General features: G+C 34.8%; 4 protein-coding genes across 4 annotated transcripts; 3 read left to right on the top strand and 1 right to left on the bottom strand.

Moving 5' to 3' along the window:
* Positions 1 to 1,057: 1,057 nt before the first annotated feature.
* LOC129795210 (juvenile hormone acid O-methyltransferase-like) lies at positions 1,058 to 1,915 on the top strand. The gene has a single exon (XM_055836297.1). The coding sequence runs from the start codon at positions 1,058 to 1,060 to the stop codon at positions 1,913 to 1,915; it is 858 nt and encodes a 285-aa protein (XP_055692272.1).
* A 3,052-nt stretch (positions 1,916 to 4,967) lies between these two features.
* On the bottom strand, positions 4,968 to 5,825 carry LOC129795209 (juvenile hormone acid O-methyltransferase-like). Its single transcript, XM_055836296.1, has one exon. The coding sequence runs from the start codon at positions 5,823 to 5,825 to the stop codon at positions 4,968 to 4,970; it is 858 nt and encodes a 285-aa protein (XP_055692271.1).
* A 7,766-nt stretch (positions 5,826 to 13,591) lies between these two features.
* LOC129795208 (juvenile hormone acid O-methyltransferase-like) lies at positions 13,592 to 14,449 on the top strand. Its single transcript, XM_055836295.1, has one exon. It carries the CDS (start codon positions 13,592 to 13,594, stop codon positions 14,447 to 14,449), a length of 858 nt encoding a protein of 285 aa, XP_055692270.1.
* Positions 14,450 to 17,463: 3,014 nt separating this feature from the next.
* Positions 17,464 to 19,445, top strand: LOC129795364 (juvenile hormone acid O-methyltransferase-like). The gene has a single exon (XM_055836588.1). It carries the CDS (start codon positions 17,509 to 17,511, stop codon positions 18,367 to 18,369), a length of 861 nt encoding a protein of 286 aa, XP_055692563.1. The 5' UTR covers positions 17,464 to 17,508; the 3' UTR covers positions 18,370 to 19,445.
* Positions 19,446 to 22,896: the final 3,451 nt, after the last annotated feature.

Below are 22,896 nucleotides of genomic sequence, written 5' to 3'. Positions count from 1 at the left end.
ACATTTTTGGGAAGCTCCTTCTCATCTCGGAGGTAGTTCCCAAAATCAATAAAATTATTCACGGACACAGAATGTTTTTTTTTTCTTTTGAGAAAAGAGCGTGTCTGGAAATGCAGATCAATAAACTAAATGCATTTAAATTATATCAATTGATTGATCAGTTCAAGGAAGATTTTGGAGGTTTGCTCGTGATATTTTCAATGGGGAATAAAATTAAAATTTATAGACGCACCCTTCGGGAAAAATTTATTATAGGCTTTTCCTCTTTAGGAAGGTTTTTTTCTGGAGTGATTTATCTGGAAATGATTCACTTTTAATTGAAAAGGTAGTTGAAAGGTTATTTGGGAGGTTTCTTCAATTAAAAAAAAAAACTAACTAGTAATATGGAGGGATTTGGAGGCGCTCAACAACTTGGGCTATATGCGCCCCAAAAAAAAAGAAACATTTCCTCATTTTTTTTCTTCATGGTGTGGATTCTGATAAAAGTTTTCGTTTTTAACAACTTAAAAGTTGTTTTAAGATTCTGACAGTTGGTACTTTCAAATCGTGTCATTTTCGTTCTATAAAAGAAAAACTAAGACTTTCCTGCTCGAGAGAACAGTCAAAAAGACCTTTAAAGAGCTCTGGAAAGGTAAATTTCCTTCAAAAATTCGATTTAGGAAAGAAATAAAATGTCAAAATTTTTTAAGATTTTTCCCAGAATACCAAAAATCTTGTAATTGTCGAATTGTAAAGAAAGAAATGAAGAGATTTATATTAGAATCTACGCCAATTGTCTTATAACTCGCCAACAAGCTAGAATTTAAAGTGTCTGACTTCCCAAAACGATCATATCACACCAGATGATGATATCTAAGTAATTAACTCAAATTAATTCAGCCAAAGGTGAAGAGTTTTCATTTGTCCTTGCCAATTAATTGGATGTTGAGACTATTTATGTATGAAAAGTTAAATGATATTTATTTAGTCTTCATTTGCCATCAGTAATGACAAGTTCTATTCATTTTAAAGCTTCTCCACGATAAATTAAAACAATTTTATCATAAACTTTTCAAAAATGTCTTTCAAGAAGGCAGAAGAATACAAGAAAGCAAATAATTTCAATGTGAAGTTCACAAAAGTTCTCATGAATGAATTTTCTCAATGGATAAATTGGCGTGCTGATGGAAGGGATTCAGTGTTGGATGTTGGGAGTGGTCCTGGGAATACAGTTCGTGAGTCAATTTACCCCGTTTTGCCGCCCAATTTCACCCGTCTCGTCCTTTCGGACATTTCCCCTCAAATGGTGGAGCTGCAACGGAAAGAATTTTCTGGCTTTGAGCGAGTTTCCTGCGAAGTTCTTGACATTGGCAGTGAGATCAGCGATGAAATGGAGAAGAAGTTGGGCAACTTTGACCACGTGACGTCTTTCTTCTGCCTCATGTGGGTGGCTGATCAGCAACGGGCCATGGACAACATCTACAGTCTCCTCAAGCCAGGCGGGGATTGCTTCCTGGCCATCGTGGCGGATTGCCCAATGATCGATACTTTGGTGTCAATTTGTGAAAATCCTCGGTGGAATGATTGCTTTGCAGGATGGCAGGATTTTTATGCTTTTCCTTACATTGAGCTCGATGGAGCCATGAGCAAAGGTCTTGGATTTATGGAGAAAGCAGGATTCATTGACACAAAAGCTGAGCTCAGATACAACAGTATTCAATTTGCCAATGATGAGCAGAAGGAGAATTTCTTGAGGTCAATGCCAAATAAATTCTCCAAAGAAGTTTCTGCAGAAGAAGAGGAAGAAATATTCCAGGAACGTCTTGAATTTCTTGATCAATTTAATTTTGGAAATTATAGAGATAACAGTGGAAGAATTATCAAACCAAGTGCCTATCTTATCTTGTATGGTAAGAAACCTTTAGGATCTGATTAAAAATTTTAAAAGAATGTGTAAAAGAGGTGCTAAAAAAATGTGAAAAATTACGAATAAATTAAATCTTGTCGATAAAAAAATGATATTTTTATGGCAAATAATGTGTCTTTGATGTAATCCTGACACATCATTGTCAGTTTATTTATTTAATTCGTGAAATATTTTTATAAAAAAAAAGCTGTTCAAGTCATTTTGATACGCCTAAAGTTTTAGGACCTTTTCAGTTGATTTTTTTTTAGAATTAAAGGGTTGTTTTTATAGCATAGTAGTGTCTAGGGTATTAGAACCAAAAGAATCAAAAAAATATATATTAATGAAAAAAAATGTTAAAATAAAATTCAATAATTCAAAAAATAAAAAGATCTTTTTCAAAACCGGCTTCGTGGTTGCGAAATTTCGATGCTTAATAGCACTTATTCTATGGATGGAATTCACTAAGTCAGACAGGTTTAAGTTTTCCTAAGAATCCTTAAGAATAACTTAAGAAGAGTTAAGAAAACTTAAGATTACTTCAGTTTTTTTAACGAAAACTTAAGATTTCTTAAATCAGGCTAAATTAAGCTAAATGTCTTAAGACGATCACACTATTTCCTAAGTTTAAAAAAATGCTCTTGATCGCCTTAAGACATTGAAATTCCTAAAAATCATAAAAAATATGCATTTAGCCTAATTCAGCGTGACTTAAGAAATCTTAAGTTTAATTTTTAAATACTGTTAGATGGCGCTGTTGTATCGGATTGACATATAATGACACTTGGCAATTCTCTATGGACAATTCTACCACGTTTTTAAGTGCTCGTGAAATAAGTTGAAATTTATTGGACTATAAGTGAATTTAAGTGAACAAGAAGAAGATCCTGAGTATCCCCGCGCCTACTACCACTCGGCATATTCGGCGACAAAGGGTTGGGATTAATCTAGCCTGAATCTAATTCCCAGGTGAGTCACACACTCCCCCTAACCCTACATAACAAATACTTAAAGAATAATAATAATAATTTATTACTTAATTTAAAAATTTAAGGAATCTTAAGTTTTCTTTAGTTTTTCTTAAAAAATATTAAGTTTTAAGGTGTATTTAACTTAATAAGTTATAACGAACTGACTTTATTTCTTTCATGATTCAATTCACTAAAAGTAGTCTGACTTATGAATTTCACCCTGTCACAAAAATGTGTCTTAGCTAGTTAATTTTTTTTTGAAAATTTCAACATCTTCAAAGCTAAGAATTTAATAAAATTAAAAAAAAAGAAAATTTGTTTCTCTAACAATTTAGACCTTCTAGTGAACTTTAAAAAATATCCAACAAAACTAATTCTCTGTTTTGTTCTGTTCAATAAATAAAATCCCCTTCATCGTTGAAACTTATTACACTTCAAAAGGAAGATGCTTCTCATATAAAATGTGATCTTCAATACAAAATTCACATCTCTCGATGCGCTGACATGAGAAATTGCCCCGAAATTGTTTCCCACACCGGATGGTCCCTCCTTTTGAGAGAGAAATTCTTTATGGTGGAGACGACGTTGTTTGTCACAGAATTAGGACCCACCATTTGGTCACAAAACACGCTGAATGTGCCTCTTTTGGCTGTAAATATTAATCTCATTATAATTTCAATTCTTTCTCACAGCCATCAAGTGTTTAGCACTGTGCAAATGCAAATTAACGCTTCGCTTCCTGCCCCCAAAAGTCACTCTTGCGCGTCCTTTTTAAAAGTTGAAAATGAGATTTTTTTTCTTTCTGACCTGCCTGTCCTTCCTTGAGGAATCTGTTTGGTTTTTCTTTAAAGGAAATTAATGTTGAAAGTGAGAAGGAGGTCCGGAAATCAGTTAATTATCATCCCTTGTACCATGGTCAGTGTTTCCTGCCTTTTTTATAGGGGAAAATGGGACTCACAGTTCGGGAATTTCACGTGTGGCAATTCCTCATGTGTGCGGGAATTTCTCATGACCAAATGGAGTTCAATACACTTTTGCCATGCACCCTAAATTACATCCAAAGAGGGGTGCAAAAAGTATCTGTGGGAAAAATTTGCTTTTATTTTTTTTTATTTCTACCCTTAAATGATGAAAATTCCTTTAGCATCTGGTCAGGGGTCGCGCGGTGTCGTACTCTCATTGAATAACTTCCCCTTTTTGCCTGTGAGAACGCATTATATTGCCCCTTCTTCGTCACATTGTGTGTACACGAAGAAATTCATCGATAAAATTTGCTTCTAAATGAGGGGTTCGTGAAGAAGAAATATAACTTACAGAGCTCAAACTGAACTTTAAAGAGAAGGGGCCCGGAAGACGTCACCTGGTTTGGAAGTTTTCGGTCGTGTGAGCGCCACGATGTGATTCAATTCTTTATTTTTTTAGGGAAAAGGAACCACGTCAAAAGGGGGAAGATGAGATTTCTTAACGCAGAAGAACAAAAGACGAAGAAGGGCAATCGCCACTCTACCGTAGATCCTTTTATGCTCAAAGGGGTGTCTGAATTGTCTCTCTCAGTGTCTCTGATCCTTGAGATTGCTTTTATAATACTAATTAAAGTCTTTGAAATGAAGAATTCTCAGCAATTTTTATTTTTTTTTTTAAATTAATTTAAAATAAGATTTTCTTTAGCCAAGACACATTTTTTTGCTATAAAATATAATGAATTTTCATAAGAAAACAGGCAGATTTAGCCTTATAATTCTATAGGAAAGTTTCCTTTCTGTCAATACTCCTTCGGCTGTTATATTTTTAAAATTCTCAGATAAAAAAAAAGATTTCGTAGCTGAGACACACTTTTGTACCATAAAAAAAATACTGTTAAATATCGAAATTTAGCAAGAAGGTATTTCTAAGGAAAACTATTTTTTGTTGTAATTAATAATAATGAATTTTATTTAAAGATTTTTTCCATACACCTTAGTATTTGGTCCTTATAGATGTAGTACACTACGGTGCTATAAAACGTCTATCCAAGACACATTTTTTGCCATAAGAAATATAATTTTTATTATTTTATCGACAATATTTTTCACATTTTTTTAGCACCTCTTTTACACCTTCTTTTATAATTTTTAATCAGATCCTAAAGGTTTCTTACCATACAAGATAAGATAAGCAGATGGCTTGATAATTCTTCCACTGTTATCTCGATAGTTTCCAAAATTGAATTTATCAACAAATTTAAGACGGTCCTGGAATATTTCTTCCTCTTCTTCTGCAGAAACTTCTTTGGAGAATTTATTTGGCATTGACCTCAAGAAATTCTCCTTCTGCTCATCATTGGCAAATTGAATACTGTTGTATCTGAGCTCAGCTTTTGTGTCAATGAATCCTGCATTCTCCATAAATCCAAGACCTTTGCTCATGGCTCCATCGAGCTCAATGTAGGGAAAAGCATAAAAATCTCGCCATCCTGTAAAGCAATCCTTCCAACGGGGCTTTTCACAAATTGACACCAAAGTATCGACAAATGGGCCATCCGCCACAATAACCAAAAAGGAATCCCCGCCTGGTTTGAGGAGCTCAAAGATGTTATCCATGGCCCGTTGCTGATCAGCCACCCACATGAGGCAGAAGAAAGACGTCACGTGGTCAAAGTTGCCCAACTTCTTCTTCATTTCATCGCTGATCTCACTGCCAATGTCAATAACTTCGCAGGAAACTCGCTCAAAGCCAGAAAATTCTTTGCGTTGCAGCTCAACCATTTGGGGGGAAATGTCCGAAAGGACGAGACGGGTGAAGTTGGGCGGCAAAAGGGGGTAAATTGACTCACGAACTGTATTCCCAGGACCACTCCCAACATCCAGCACTGAATCCCTTCCATCTGCACGCCAATTTAACCACCCAGAAAATTCATTCATGAGAACTTTTGTGAACTTAACATGGAAATTATTTGCTTTCTTGTATTCTTCTGCCTTCTTGAAAGACATTTTTGAAACGATAATGAGAAAGTATTTTTTAATTTATCGTGGAGAAGCTTTAAAATGAACAGAACTTGACACTGCTGAAGACAATCTAAGACTAAAGAAATACTAATTTGATTATATAACCGAAGCTAACTCTACATTCACTTAAATGGCAAATAGGAATAAAAACACGTTCATTTTTTGCTGAATTAATTTGAGTTAATGACTTAGATATCGTTATCTGGGGTTAATAGGATCATTTTGGGAGTTCAGACACTTTAAATTTTAGCATGTTGGCAAATTATAAGACAGTTGGTGTAGATTTTGTTATAAATATCTTCTTTTTTTTTAATTCTTCATTTACAGAGTTTTGGTATTCATGGGAAAAATCTTATAAGATTTTCACATTTTGTTTTCTTTAATCGGATTTTTGTAGAAAATTTACTATTCCAGAGCTCTTTAAAGTTCTTTCTGACTGTTTTCTCGAACAACAAAGTCTTTGATTTTCTTATATAGAACGACAATGGTACGATTTAAAAGCACCAACTGTCAAAATCTTACAATTTTTTAAGTTGTTAGAAAAGAAAAGATTTTTATCAGAATCCACGCCAATAATGTTTTAAACTAATTTATGGAATTTATATAGAATAAATATAATTTTTGATGGAATAAATGAATTCACTGAGAGAATGTAGATCTTTGCGAATTTTCAAAAAAAAATTGAATAAAATATTATTGTTGACAGAATATTTTTTTGGTGACAGAATATATTAATTTGCTGATCGATTAAGCGTTGTTCTAAGAGAATAACCTATTTTGCTAACAGAATAAGTAATTTGTTCACATTGCTGACAAAATAAAAGGGTTTGCTGACAAATAGAAAATTTGCTAACAGAATAAATAAATATACAAGAAAAGAATTTAATTAAAAAATTACCCAAACTATTTAGCTTACATAATAATTCATTTGCTGACAAACTAAAAACTTTCTTAGTAAAAAAATGCATACAGAATAAAGAATGAAAAAGAAATAATTAATTTTCGTGTAGACTAAATAAGTTTCTTATAGAATAAAAAATCTTTGATGGAATAAATGAATTCACTGAGTGAATGAAAAACTGCTGAAATTGTTATGCAATTTCTGCATAACATTATTGAATAGATTCTTCTTAGATTAAGCAAAATTTTTTCAATTTTTGGAAACAAAAAGCCATAAAATTGTGAAACATTGCGATTAAAAAAAATCAACAAAATAAGTAAAATTTCCAACATTCGTTTGAATGCAGTCCCCACATTATTTGCCCAGAAAATCATTTCCTCTGCCCATTGTAACGAATTTATTCGCTTTAGCGTGACCTGTTGGCCAAGAACATGCGAATCTCCGTAACGGTTTTCTTCACTCTCTTTTGCACCTCAAGCAACAAGACCTCAAGGCATCCAAGTACTATGTAATGTACACAATGCTTGCCCACCCCATTTGAATGAATAAAAATCACCCAAAAATATTAAGAAGAGGGGAATGGTGCTGCGCTTGCAATGGGAATGTGATTGAAGACAGCTGCACCTCAAGAACCAAAGCGATAGGGGCAAGGATAGGGCTGGTGATTTCTTTTACTTATTAGAAAAATTTAGGGGAGAGAGTTCCTGATTTCTCGTCTCGGTCGATGGCTTTTCTTACTCAAGGGGAGGAAGATTCTTCTTCTGTGCCACAGGAGGGTTAAACTCTGCGCACTTTCTCCTTGCGACCGACATCATTGCAGTCGCACGCAGTCTTGCGCAGCGGAAGTTGCTGACCATGGCTTGCTATATACATAAGTAGAAGAGGTCTGCTCATCTTTTGATGAATGAATGGCGAAAGAGAATAAAACTTCTTGAGAAATCTTCCTTGGGACGAGGAAGTGCAACAGGTGGCCCACCCTCGGCTTCCTCTCCATCGCCCTTCTTCATGTCATTTTTGTTTTCTCACAGAGCGCCAAAAATGTGTGGGAATTTCGGAGGGAAGATGGTCAGATAATAATTTTCTGTGTGGCTTTTTTGTTGTGAATTCATCAATGAACTTCTCTCAATTTTTTTTACAATGTAAAATATATATGGGAAAAAATGGAGGATTTCTTTTGGAGGATTTGTGGGAAATTTTAAAAATTGAAAAAATACATTTTTGAACCTCTTGATTCTGTGTCGAACAATCCTTTTAAAAGGCATTCTCTCTATTGAATTTTGTCGCTTTTGCTTGAAGGGTTTTTGAAAATGTAAAAGGTAACAATGAGCAAGATATTCCGCACACAAAATAATGATAATTTGTTTGATAAAGTCCTTAAACACTTTGAGAAATCCTTAAATAATATTAAGAATTTTCATTAAAATATTTTTTTAATATTCTTTCATAACAGAAAAACTTTGAAATTCAAGTATTCTTGAAATCCTTTAAAGCATAAAATTCTTCTAAATATTATAAATTTTCTAAAATTTTAAAAATCTTAGAAAACCTAGAAATCCTAGAAATATTATAAATCTTAGAAAGCTTAGAAATCTTGGAAATCTTGAAAATCTTGGAAATCTTAGAAATTTTAAAAATATTAGAAATCTTAAAGTTCTCCTAAATCTTATAAAAATTAGAAACCTTAGAAATCTTAGAAATCTGTAAGATATCTTAGAAATCTTAAAGTTCTCCTAAATCTTATAAATCTTAGAAACCTTAGAAATATCCTCTAAATCTTATAAATCTTAGAAACCTTAGAAATATCCTCTAAATCTTATAAATCTTAGAAACCTTAGAAATATCCTCTAAATCTTATAAATCTTAGAAACCTTAGAAATATCCTCTAAATCTTATAAATCTTAGAAACCTTAGAAATATCCTCTAAATCTTATAAATCTTAGAAACCTTAGAAATATCCTCTAAATCTTATAAATCTTAGAAACCTTAGAAATATCCTCTAAATCTTATAAATCTTAGAAACCTTAGAAATATCCTCTAAATCTTATAAATCTTAGAAACCTTAGAAATATCCTCTAAATCTTATAAATCTTAGAAACCTTAGAAATATCCTCTAAATCTTATAAATCTTAGAAACCTTAGAAATATCCTCTAAATCTTAGAAATCTTAGAAACCTTAGAAATATCCTCTAAATCTTATAAATCTTAGAAACCTTAGAAATATTCTCTAAATCTTATAAATCTTAGAAACCTTAGAAATATCCTCTAAATCTTATAAATCTTAGAAACCTTAGAAATATCCTCTAAATCTTAGAAATCTTAGAAACCTTAGAAATATCCTCTAAATCTTAGAAATCTTTGATATCTATTAGACATCTTAGAAATCTTAGAAATCTTTGATATCTATTAGACATCTTAGAAATCTTAGAAATGTTAAAAATCTTAGAAATCTTAGAAATGATGAAATTCTTCTAAATCTTATAAATGTTAAATCCGGAAATATTTGACTTTTTTCAGCATAAAGAAAATATTTTTTGATAAACTTTTTTAAACAGAAAAAATAAACAAACCACCCCCATATAAAATTTCGAAATATCTTGACTTAAAATTCACTGCAAAACCTCTTGAGGAGAAAAAAGTCTTCATTTCGACTAAGATATAAATATAGAAGAGATCCTCTTCATACACCATCAACCATCTTTTGTGCGGACCTGTTTATATGCACCAGATTAGATGGCAACAAAAGACTTCCTCCTCGGCTTTCTTAAGGTAGCCCAGAAGAAAAAAAACTCACGACAAAAGCAGGTAGAAAACTCTTGTGACATTCAACACACTACTCTTGCGGCGTGTTGTGTTACATTTTGGTAAACCAATTACTTAGAAAACGTCTCAAGTCCATCACAAGTTGTTTACTTTCCTCGCCATGGACTTTTTTTGCTCTCTTTTTGCTCTCTGTTTTTGCCTCCTTCTTGAGGTCTTTCCGCACACCAAGGAGATTGTCTTCAAATTTGCTCCCAATAAATCATCTTTGAGGCTCTTTTTTCAGCCTTCTTGCGGTAAATTAAATGACAATCAGCAGGACAATTGACTTGTTCCGGAGGTGGGATCAAGTGCTATGTATAGGTGGCACTTCCTGTTTCGATGCAGCCAATTAAAAGCATATCAAATGAATGTGGTTCACTTTAGAAGGAATCCTCTCACAGATTATTTTGCAATTTGTCCGGAAAATGAAAGAGCATTGAAAATAAATATTACTTCGGTAACATTAATTACGATTTAATTAAATAGCTTTTTCGAGGATGAATAGAGACTTCTTTTATTTTTTTAAGTTTCGAATGCTTTCTTGCAAATGAATTTTCCAGTAAATTTTATCTACGTAAAAATTAAAAAACTGGACTTGTAAAATGAATAAATTCAAGAAATATTTTCAGGATACGTATTCTAATCACCTAATATTTACTTCCTAATAAAATCTTAAATCTAATTCGCTGTCTCATGGACTTCCTGTGGTCTTCTTCCTCTAACATTTTTCTTTATTTTCTTTCAAAAGAGAAATTAAAAACCGGTAAAAAAAATCCCTTAAAAGCGAGAGGAAGAGATTTTGATACAAAAACAACCCTTCTTCTCGTTTACAGTTAAAACTTTTATTTATAGACGATCCCCGGAATCTCTCAAAATTCTCCTTCTTGTAACTAAAGAGTAAAAAAAAAGTCTCTAAAGATTTGAGGGAAGAGGAAGAGAATCGGTGCCTCAATAAAAATTATTTTTGTGTGAGAAAAAAGGGGTGAAAAAAATTGAGAGGAAATTGTCCTTTTCCGTCTCCTCCGCACCTGATGGTGTTGCTGCGGCAATTGAATGGCGCGCCACTGAGGTTTCTTCTTCATTACCAAAAAATCCTTTCCTTTCGTTTGAGATTGACGGATTGAGATAGGGATGTGTTCCGTTAGATTCCTCAAAAGTACATAATATACGACGCAATTGCGGGCAAAAAAAGGGTTTTCTTCCGAAGGGTGATTTTTTCATCTTGTTTTCGTTGCTGGGATTGTGAACAATACGGAGGGGGTGGTTATCAGAATAAAAATTGAGCAAAAATTCGCATTTTTTAAGGAAATATTCGGAAAAATTGGAAAGGAAACGTAATTTAGTTAAACAAAGCGTTTCATTAATGCAATTGTTTTCAATTAAATTAGGTTTCGTTAATTTTTAATAAGGATTCATTCATTTAAACTCTGTTTCGTTAAAAGAAGTAAAGTTTCGTTCAGTTACTGTGTTTGTTTTTATTAGAGTTGTGTTTCGTTCATTTAAATGACGCTTCGTCAAAAGATATTGTGTTTCGTTATAATAAATTGAGTTTTAACAAAATGAAAAAATAATAGAAACATAATTTTTTAACGAAGAAACAATTTTTAACGAAACGTTTTATATTTTGAATTAAACTTAATAGAATTCTATTGAATGTAAGACAATTATTCAATTATTAAATAATTCAATAACAAGAATCATATAAATTTAACGAAAGGAATTTTAATTAACGAAACGAACTAAAAATGAATGAAATTCAGAAGAAATAAAACGAAAATGTAATGGAAAATACAAGTTCGTGATATTTAACAAAACACCATTGAAAGCGAACGAAATGCAATGTTTTCTAAAGAAAACTTAATTGAAATGAAGGAAACGTAATTTAAATGAAAAAGAAACGCAGATATAAATGTAAGGTGAAATTCACTAGCCAGGCAGACTTAAGTTTCTTTACGAAAAACTTAAGTTTACTTAAGAATCTTAAAGTTTTCTTAAGATTCTTTCAGTTTTCTAATGATTCTTCAAGTTTTTTAAAAAGATTTTTTTTAAAGATTCTTAAGATTTTCTTAAGATTTCTTAGAAAAACCTTAGGGTTTCTTAAGTAAAAATTTAAGATTTCTTAAGGAAATCGAGGACAATTCTTATATTTTTTGATTTTTAAATTTCTATGCCTGAAGAAAATCAAAAAAATATTCATTTAGCCCGATTCAGCCTGACTGTAGAAATCTTAAGTTTCGCTTGAACCCCTTACTTTAAAAACTTAAAAAAAAAACTTTTAAAAACTTTAAAAACTTTTTAAAAGATCCTTTAAGTTTTCTTAAAAATATCTTAAGTTTTCATAAGATTTCTTATGATCTTAAAAAAAAACTGAAATAATCTTAAGAAAACTTAAGTCTTAAGGAATCTTAAGTCTGTCTGACTAGTGAATGTCACCCGTAATTTCATTACAAGAAACTCTGCAAAAGAAAAACAAATTACAATAAAAAGAAGAAAATTCGTCAATAATCTGTAAAATATTAAAATTTTTCATAAAATCTTCGTTAAAAAATTCTTCAAAAACTCTCAAATAGTTGCCAGATAACCACCCCTTGGCTATATGAACAGTTAGCTAAGAGTAAGATGAAGGGTTGGCAGACGCGTCTTTTCAAATTTAGAAGGGTGACACGCGGGATCATACCAAGACAGATTGAAGATGGGAAAGTCATGCAGAAAAACCTCCGCGTCATTTGGAAACAGTTATCTTCCTTCCCAAACCGGGATCTTTTTTTCACGAACTTCTTTTGCCTCACCGTCCACGTGTTCAAGAAGAAGGAATCGTTACCTCTAATGGTTGCTGGAGAAGGGAATATTCTTCTAAGGAGAAGGAGGTAGAAATAAGGTAAAGGGTCACAGGCAGAGAGGGTTGACGAATGACCTCGCTCTGTCGGCTTCCTGACTTTCATGGAGAGCAATTTTAGTGACTAAATTTTTGCAATAAGAAGAATTTGTGCAAGAAGGCAAAATCTTTTACAATGTTTTGCCCTTCCACCATTGTTCCAGCAACCCCTATCCCTTTTACTTTACAACCCATGCATAAATTTCTAAGGGAGTTTGTGCAAAAAGGATTGCGCAGACCTACGTAAAAGGATTGCAAAATAGTAAAATTTCTTTTGCAAAAAGAAGCGTTTTATTGGCAAAAATTCTCGAAGGTCATTACATAATTCGAGGGCAAATTGTACCAAGAACATTTTTCACGTGAAGAAACCTTCAGGCAAAAAGGGGTTTTTGGTGAAACATTTTTACAGCCTCAAAAGGAATATTGGGGTTGTTTATATTAAAAACTCTTTTGCAAAAAATTTTTCAGCATTCCGCGAAAAGGGGTGAAGGTGAAGAAAGTTTTGAGGTCTTGTGTGTGAAATTTGCAACACATTTAGGTAATTTTTTTTTCATGGCTAAAATTGATCTTAATTTGTTCGTTAGAAATTATTGGAATAATTATAAGATAGAAGAAGTTTTACAAAATATTCTCCTAAATGTTGCAAATGGAAGAAATGGGTTAAAAAATCAATTATCACGCCCACGTATGATAAAGTCTTATCATTGAGCACGTGCTACTGTTCCTCTTGAATGTTGAAATAATAAGGAAACGTAAATTATTGAATTTTTATTGGAAAAACTCTTTCAATTGCAGCGATAACGCCAATAAAATATTGCTGATTTATGTATAAAAAAAAATTCCCCAATGAGACTGAACTTTTTAGTAGATTTTTTATCTATTCCTAAGTGAAAAGAAATTATAGTTAGCTTAACATTTCCCGTTGTTGCATAGTGTTGCATGAGACTTGTAATCTAACAATGTAATCATTCGAATTAACCAGGTGGTCCGATATAAAGTACATACGTACTATTATACAAAAAAATTATCAAAAAAAAATCAACATGGAATAATATCTGAAGCTTTTATGATTAGAGCCTCAGTTGAGGTGAGAAGGTAACCGAAGACGCGTCTAGGGCTGTAAAGGTAGTTAAAAATATTTAAAAATTTAGTGTTTAACCGTAAAGACCAAGAACGATGTCATTTGTGAACGCTGAAGCTTATTCCGAAGGAAATAATTGCACAAAGATTTTCACAAAAGTTCTCATGAATGAATTTTCTCAATGGATAAATTGGCGTGCAGATAGAAGAGATTCAGTGCTGGATGTTGGGAGTGGTCCTGGGAATACAGTTCGTGAGTCAATTTACCCCCTTTTGCCGCCCAATTTCACCCGTCTCGTTCTTTCGGACATTTCCCCGCAAATGGTTGAGCTGCAACGGAAAGAATTTTCTGGCTTCAAGCGAGTTTCCTGCGAAGTTCTTGACATTGGCAGTAAGATCAGCGATGAAATGAAGAAGAAGTTGAGCACCTTTGACCACGTGACGTCTTTCTTCTGCCTCATGTGGGTGGCTGATCAGCAACGAGCCATGGATAATATCTACAGTCTCCTGAAGCCAGGCGGGGATTGCTTCCTGGCCATCGTAGCGGATACACCAGTTCTGGATGCTCTTATTTCCGTCTGTGAAAAGCCTCAGTGGAAGAATTGCTTTGCAGGATGGCGAGATTTCTATGCCTTTCCCTATCTCAAATTAGATGAAGCTAAAGAAAAGGGCTTAAAGCTACTGAAGGAAGCAGGATTCATTGAAATGAGAGCCGAATTGAGGCAACAAATGTTCAATATTGCTTCAGATTGGGAAAAAGAAAATTTTCTAAGAGCAATGCCTGATGGATTATCGCGGGATATCTCAGAGGAAGAAAGAGAAATGATTTTCCGGGAACGTGTGAGTGTTTTTGATGCCTTCAACATTGGAGAGTATCGTGATAATTGTGGTAGAATTGAGAAGCCAGCCACTTTGCTCATTTTGTATGGAAAGAAAGGTCATTTAGAAGCTTAATTAATATTCTTTAAATTTGGTCTGAAGTTCAAAGGTTCTTCACTATGCAAATTTATTCGATTTGTTTTTGAACATAAAATCTAATTATGCAATTTATGTTGTAGTCCTAAATTAAACAATCCAATCTTGTCACATCTGGGTTGATAAAGTAATAGAATTAGTTGGAAAATCAATAAAAATCTATCAGTAGAACTTATTGCCTTTTAATTTGAAAAAAAAAACATTTTTTTTACCATTTTTTCGGGGAATTGTGTGGCTTGTCGAATTAGCAAAAAGAAGAAAAAAATACCTCAACTACCCAATGCAATGAGAATGAATTTCATCATCTCTAGCATAACCAAAGCATAACCATCGCAGCCACAGTATGTCACCGAAAATGGGTTTTTCATGGTCAATTTGAGAGGTTTTTTTTTCTTAAATTCTTCACTAAAAGACAAATAATTTTCCACCCTCCCCAGTTTGCCCGTCCAGCACAGCATTTTCAGTGCGATCTCCCGCAAGTTTCTGGCCAACACTCAATTGAGCCATCGAGACCAGAGCAAATTATAAATTTCCCCGTTTCTGCCTCCATCCCTGCCGAGTGTTGTCTTCATGTTGTCTTCCAGCACGAGGAGCGCAGGAGATTCTCCACGCGCCTCTTCCTCGAACACATTATTCTCCTGGTCATTCCTTTACGACGCCAATTACGGACCTTTTTTTTTCTTCTTCACTTTACCGCCTCGAAGGTCTCTCTTCGTGATTTTTTTTCTACCCCAAAACGCGTCCCTCAAAAGACGTTCTTTTTTTTCTTTCTCTTTTTCTTGTAAATTTTTTTCTTTCACATTTATTGACTCATTTCTGTGCGACGCACGCATTCCGAAGTATTCTAGTTTATTTGGGTCGACTGTAGAGACCCAAAAAGTTCTCAATAAATGCGTTGTAAAAAAAATATTATTCTTTGGATTTTTTTTTATGAATTTTCAAATTTTTGTGACCTTTTTTTTGAGGCGGGAGAGGTCAGTGATTTTTTGACGAGGAGGTCAGTTTATTGTTGGACACGGTCAATTTGCATATTCCGCCCATTCCGACGAAGGGACAGTTTCTATTTGAAGGGACATTTTTTATGTGAAAAATTTCTTTCAAGGAGAAAGTCCGCAGAATGTCCAAGATGAAGGAATTTCTTGAGAAATTTTTCTTTGAAGAATTTTGACGAAATTTAGGGAGATTTTACAAATTAAAGCAAAAGAAATTCTTCAAAATTTAATAAAAAGAATTCAGAATATTTAACCCTGATACGCTCATTGGGTTAGCGCATCTTTGATTATTTTTTTTTTGCTTCTTTAACGGCATAAAAAGCGCTTAAAATCCTTTCATTTCAACATAAAAATAAATTAAAAAAGGAAATAAATAAAATAAAAATAAATAAAAAGAATAAAAGAAAAAATGTTGGACCTCTAATGAAAATTTCACGAAAAGGAGTTTGCCTTAATCTTTGTTTTGAACGAGTGTTAAAAAAAGAAATTTAAAATTCCCCAAAAGATATTTTCAATTGAGATTAGCTGTGAAAAACCGATACGAGACAAACACAATTGTGACGTCATTGTTCGCTTTTTTGGAAAATCATTGCTGGATGAAAAATATTAAATCTTTCAAGAAATTTCTTTTTTTATTCTCTAAAATTTAACGCATTGCTTGCTTGTTTATTCGAATGAGGGACTTTTTCATATAGGAACAAGTAAACTCCTTTAGCTTTAATTACATTGAGGTTATGAAAAACGCATAAAAGTATTTCATTATCACGAAATAAATGAATGGATTCATTAAAAGAAATAATTTTGGGTTCTCTTTGGCACAAAAATTGATTGAAAATTGATTGAAAATCAATTTTGAAAATCAATTTTTCTAGAGGATTTTCTAAAATTTACATGAATTCAACCTTTCAAGCACATTGGGTTAATTAATACAAAAATCACCGACTTTCTGTAGTTAGAATAAAATCTGTTTTTTAATTATTCAGAAATCAAAGACTTATTGAAGAAGAATTTTTTTTGGGAGGGTTCTACTCGCTGCAAGGAATGGTTGTGGTAATTGGATCTCCTGCTAAGACTTGGCCAAAGTCAATTAAGGCATCGAAGAAGGGATCATAAAAGTTTTGTTAGACTCCATGCCCGCCTCGTTCTTCGAAAGCATCATTTTCGAGTCATTCTTTTACAACTTCTCACTCATTGTTGTTCTTTTTTTTTGGCCATCACCACCACCACTGTGAAGGTCTCTTCTTCACGCACAAAAGGCGAAAATTTTGTAAATGTAGAAAAAAATGTCTTTAAAGGCAGAAAAATGTTCAAGAAATTTGGATTTGATTGAATAAATAAAATTAAGGATATAAAATAATTTTTAAGAACTCTCTCTGTATTTAATAAATTTCATTAACTTAATTAATTTATTTTTTTGGCAAAGATTCTCTGTAGAAGTTTGTGTATCAAATATCTTTTTGGCCGTCCATCCAATCGAATTAAATGAAGGTTCAGCGATGGAAACGAAGAAAATTCTTTTCTGATCAAAACTTTCTACTAATTTTTTTCTTTATCAGAATAAAAGAAATTCAAATAGAAAACGTTAGAAACATTCTTTTAATTTGCAATATCCTCCATGCTCTATCACTCTCATTCTACTTGACCGATAAGCACTCTTATCATTTTACAATTTTTATTTTTTTCTTTAAATAATCTATGATTGTGATTTGGATACAATAAATTAGTGTGGGAGGGCATGATTCACAACCTTAAGCAGTTTCTCAGAACAGGCCTAACAGTTTCTCGAGCCTACAAGGTATGTTACAAATTTGTTTTAATTGTAAGAGAAAAATGTTTGATTTTTTTTAGAATTATTGTAGGAAATCCATGAAAACACATACAAGTACATATGTAAATTGGGTGGGAAAAATTTGCAACATTTTTTTTAAATTAATAAACCTGAACACACTGTGAAAAAAATTCCAACATCAGAATGAAATGATAAGAAAAACATTCAGTTGAATTTAATCTCTGAGACGAAGCACAACTGCCTTTAAAGATAACGAGATGTCTTTTGTAAATGCTAAAGCATACAAAGGAGGTAATGAGTTTAGTGTGAAAGTGACGAAGAATTTAATGGATGAATTTTCTGGGTGGTTAAATTGGCGTGCAGATGGGAAGGATTCAGTTCTGGATGTTGGGAGTGGTCCTGGGAATACAGTTCGTGAGTCAATTTACCCCCTTTTGCCGCCCAATTTCACCCGTCTCGTCGTTTCGGACATTTCCCCCCAAATGGTTGAGCTGCAACGGAAAGAATTTTCTGGCTTTGAGCGAGTTTCCTGCGAAGTTCTTGACATTGGCAGTGAGATCAGCGATGAAATGAAGAAGAAGTTGAGCACCTTTGACCACGTAACGTCTTTCTTCTGCCTCCAGTGGGTGGCTGATCAGCAACGAGCCATGGATAATATCTACAGCCTCCTCAAGCCAGGTGGGGATTGCTTCCTGGCCATTGTGGCGGATACACCAGTTCTGAATGCTCTCATTTCTGTCTGTGAAAATCCTCGTTGGAAGGATTGCTTTGCAGGATGGCAGGAATTCTATGGCTTTCCCTACACCAACATTACCGAAGCCAAATGCAAAGGTTTGGAATTCATGCAAAAAGCTGGATTCACGGAAACAAGAGCAGAATTGAGATACTGTCCTTTTAAATATGCGAATGATGAGCAGAAAGAAAATTTCTTGAGGTCAATACCAAATAAATTCTCCAGAGAAGTGTCCGCAGAAGAAGAGGAAGAAATATTCCAGGAACGTCTTCAAGTTTTTGATCAATTCAATGTTGGAGATTACCGTGATAACACCAATAAGATTGAGAAGCCAAATACCTATCTTATTTTATATGGGAAAAGGGAAAAAAAGCCTAAAATTTAATAATTTCTTGTGAGAAACATGAATGGTTCTAACTCATTTCTGTAGGGAAATTTCCACCCTGCAACTCTTTTTCAGATTATTTTACCTTTCTTTGCTCCCTATGTAAAAATTATAACATACACTACCCTCTAAAAGTTTCTGGACAAGCAAAAACGGGGTATTTTTTAAGGAAAATTTCAAGTGGCTATATCTCCGAATTTAGTCAACCGATTTCCAAAAATTTATCAGATTTGGAAAGGAAATTAAATTACCTTTCCAACGACAATTTATTTATTCAAATCAGTGCATTATCGGCCGAGATGCAAGAGGTCAAAGTAAAAATTTGAGAAATCGTGACAAAAAAAACGCTTTTACCATGTTCACCAAAATGGTTGCCAAAAAATAACGGGTTGACCGATTTTCAAAAATTTACCAGTTTTGGAAAGGTGAGAAATGTACCTTTCCAAAACTGTTAAATTTTTGAAAATCGGTTAACCACAGACGGAAATATAGTGCTTTGAAATTTGCCCAATTTTTGCTTACCCAGAAACTTTTTGAGGGTAGTGTATTTAAAATATCTTCATAATATTTGCAATGATTTTATTACAAAACAATTTTAAAAAAATATATAAAAAAAATAAATATTCTATTTTATTTATGAGTTTTCTTCAAGCTCTTTTCTTTGAAAGTTTTATTGGAAAACATTGATTCTTTGAAGAGAATTTATATGATTTACATAAGAGATTAAAGTATGAGAGGTTGTGGGACAATCCAGAGGTTGAAGCAGGGGTTTAAGCTCTTTCATGTGACTCTCAAACATATAAAAAAAAATTAATGATTTTATTAAACAGAAAAATCACATCTTTAACTTTTTCGCCTATATCTATGCAAGTTATAGAGCTTTTCTTTATTAATTTTTTGCTTTGGAAATTGAAGAAAAAGCTTCTAGGGAAATATTTTAAAAGGGAAGGACAGCCGCATTCTATAAATAATTGTTTGAGTATTAGTTAATTTACTTTATTAATTATATTACAAATGGGATTCAATAAATGTATTGAATAAAATTAAAAATAAAAATATTTTCTTGTGCAAAAAAATCTCTTCATTATTCTACTTATAAAAGAACTTGTTCAAGTTAGATCGCTCTCTCCTGCTTTTTGCAATTTCGTTTCATTAATTTCTTAATTTGATTTAAAGTTTATCTTTAATTTTATATTAGTTTTTGTTTTATTATTTTAAAATACCGCCAAAAATTAATTTTTTACCGCCAAAAATTAATTTTTTACCGCCAAAAATTGTAAAAGAATAAACAAATTTTAAAGAATTCCGCAGCATTAGAAGAGAAATTAATCAATGAATTGTTAGATAGAATGCCAATCAACACTGTTGCTGAGCCACTTGTGTGCACCCATTAACGCCGCGGAAGAACTAATCAACTTAAGTAGTGCCAATAAATCCATTAACTATTCCCTTAAAAATCACTTCTTAGAATTGATAATGAAATGTTGGAGACTATAAATAAACTCTTTGCGTATTTTATTGACCCAATAAAGTACACCTGATAGTGGTTAAAACTTTACAATATCAGCAGATTATCAATGGCGTCAGAGACTACATAAATTGCTTCGTAATTAAGGCTGAACTTCAACTCTACCTTATCAGTTCACACCAGCGAAAGCTCTTGCCATTGTGAACTGTTTGCCCTGAGAAAACCCCGGACCTACAATACTTTCTTTGGGATTTTTTTCTTTTTTTTTTCCTTGGCGCAGGATCAGCGAGGGACCAACGCAGGGGCCTGGGAGCTCCCTTGTGGCGGTAGAGTCGGGTCTTCCGCTCACCCAGCCTGGACGGCTCTTGACGCGTCCTCAAAAGCGAGTTTCCTTCATTGACGGGCCTGGCCATGATGATGCGGAGGATGTATTTGAGGGGCCGAGGAGTGATGGCGTGCTCTCGGAGGGACGGTGCTCCAAGGATGATGGGCAGGCATCTGAGATGAGGGGCCCCCAGGGTCGAGGTGTCGTAAAACGATCAACTGATGCTGATCATAGGGATGAGATTCGCTTAACACCACTCACTAAGTGCACCTCTGCTGTTGCGGCTGACTTTGTGGCTGAGCCGTTGGTGAGAATGAGATGGGTGTTCGTTACGGGATTTCGACCTCAGACCGAGCCGCATCGGATTTTGGAGTTTGTTGACCAATCTCTGGGTCGATGTGTGGACGCACGGTGCTACAAACCCCCCCGCATCGTAGCCGGGCATCATTTAGACTGGGAATACCTTCTGATGTATATGAATCAGTAACGGCAGGATCCTTTTGGCCATTGGGAATTCTGATCAAGGATTTTCAGATTCTGCGCCCGCAGGGGAGGCCTCCGGCCGTGAGCGCTCCGGCGGGACGGATGGAGCTGGCTCGGATGAACCGAGATCCTCAGCGGGCGGCTCACTTGACTCCGGACCAGCCTCCGATCATGGACCGAGAGCAGGAGATTTGTGCGGAGACGCAACCGTTATCGGAGCCCGACCCAGCGATCTAAGTCATCCCATAAAATGTAAAGGAATACCTATTACCTGGACTATTGATGTGGTTTTGCAGAATATTAGAAGCATCGGGCGAAATATGAGTGAATTCCTGGTGAATCTGGAGTCAAATAATTTGAGACCAGATATCATGTGCTTAACTGAGGTATGGTCGGACGGTAGTGATTTGCATATGTACACAATAAGAAACTATGAGCAGTATTTTAGCTGTGAAACATATAGATCGGGGGGAGTAATTGTTTATGTGCACAAGGATCTCAAAAGTAAAAATTGTGAAGTTAAATTTACTAGTGCTGATGGCGTGTTGGTGACTGTTGAGAGGGCGGGAGTGAGCGCTGCTCTTATGTGCTTGTACCGGAGACATAGGTTCTCGATTCCGGCGTTTCTCGCGGAATTGGATGACATGCTACAGCGTATGAATTATGCTAACCTGTATGTAATGGGTGACATTAACATCGATCTGCTTAAACGGTCTTCAACCACCGATGATTATGAAAGTCTTATGTCTACGCACGGAATGAGTTCGCTGGTTCAAGAACCTACAAGAGCTAGTGGACAATCCTCAACGTGCATCGATCATGTATTCTACAGAAACAACCCAAGACTTAGAATAACTAACAATACTTCGGTTCTGCACACATCGGTTACTGATCATTATATGGTGACAATGAGAATTGTATGTGAATGCTCAGCGCAAGAACGGAGGCGTGGTGGAACATTGAGATCACTTGGTAATCCGTCCAGTAAAATAGATTTTGCGCAGCTTAATTCTAAACTAAAGGAGGAATCATGGCACGACGTTCATGAAGCTGATAATATTGACTGTGCATTCGAAGTTTTCCTCAAACGATTGGAGCGCATGGTTGAAGACTGCAAAAGCTCAAATGCTGGACGTAGGAGACGACGAAACACACCAATAAAACCGTGGATCTCTAGGGCATTATGCACAGTCATTCACAGAAAGAATAGACTCATTGAATTGGCGCGCAAACATCCTGGCGATCGAAGGTTGGCATCTTATAGTAAAAAATTTGCAAGCCAAGTAAGCAAGATAGTGGCTGACTCTAAGAATGAATATTACTCATCCAGACTCCAAAACGCGGGAAAGGACTACAAGAGATGCTGGGAGATTTTGAATGAAGTGGCAGGTCGCGAGTCTGAGAGGAGAGGAATAGAAGAAATAATATCACGAAAGGGACAGCGGCTGATTGAGCGCGACGAACAGGCTGAGGAGCTCAATGACTTCTTTGTCAGCATTGTGGAGGACCTCACGGCTGGTCGGGTCAGGGATGTCGTTGCTCCCTGGCCGGACTTTCATATAGACGCGAGTTTTTTCCTCCGTCCAGTAACCGAGCGCGAGGTGCTAGGGATTATCGGAGGCCTCAAAACCCAGTCAGCCCCAGGTTTGGATGGAGTATCCAATCGAATATACAAGAGGACCTCGCTCAACATTGCTGGCATACTCACCCACTTAATTAACTGGTCATTTACGACGGCAGTTTTTCCTCGCATTCTGAAGACAGCAGTTGTGATCCCAATACACAAGAAGGGCGACAGGGATCAATTGAATAACTATAGACCTATCTCTTTGATCTCGGCAGCGTCGAAAATTATGGAGAGGGCGGTACATAGTAGAATTGTTGACTTTCTCACACTGCATGGCTTTTTCTCGCGGAATCAATTTGGCTTCAGGCGCGGTATGGGATGTGAGGACGCCATCGCTCGGCTGCTTGGATTACTGCATACAGAATTGAATGTTGCGAAAGGGAGAAAGGCTGCTGTTGTATTCCTGGATGTAACAAAAGCATTTGATTCTGTAAGACAGGATCTACTACTTGACAAAATGGAAGAAGCCGGATTTCGAGGTGCCCCATTGGAATGGATGAGGTCTTATTTACTGGGCCGTCGACAAAGAGTTGCGTTGGGCCAGCACACGTTGAGTAGCCCGAGGACTTGCGAAACGGGTGTGCCTCAGGGATCGGTGTTAGGGCCGCTCCTATTTCTCATCTA

Source organism: Lutzomyia longipalpis, chromosome 4, assembly GCF_024334085.1.
Source record: "Lutzomyia longipalpis isolate SR_M1_2022 chromosome 4, ASM2433408v1".
Taxonomy (NCBI): Eukaryota; Metazoa; Arthropoda; class Insecta; order Diptera; family Psychodidae; genus Lutzomyia; species Lutzomyia longipalpis.
The sequence above is the reverse complement of the archived record's forward strand: the minus strand, read 5'-3'. Positions and strand labels throughout refer to the sequence as shown.

Bases quoted from the DNA above. Each gene is read 5' to 3' on its own strand.
- LOC129795210 (XM_055836297.1), top strand. From the start codon at position 1,058: ATGTCTTTCAAGAAGGCAGAAGAATACAAGAAAGCAAATAATTTCAAT.
- LOC129795209 (XM_055836296.1), bottom strand. From the start codon at position 5,825: ATGTCTTTCAAGAAGGCAGAAGAATACAAGAAAGCAAATAATTTCCAT.
- LOC129795208 (XM_055836295.1), top strand. From the start codon at position 13,592: ATGTCATTTGTGAACGCTGAAGCTTATTCCGAAGGAAATAATTGCACA.
- LOC129795364 (XM_055836588.1), top strand. From the start codon at position 17,509: ATGTCTTTTGTAAATGCTAAAGCATACAAAGGAGGTAATGAGTTTAGT.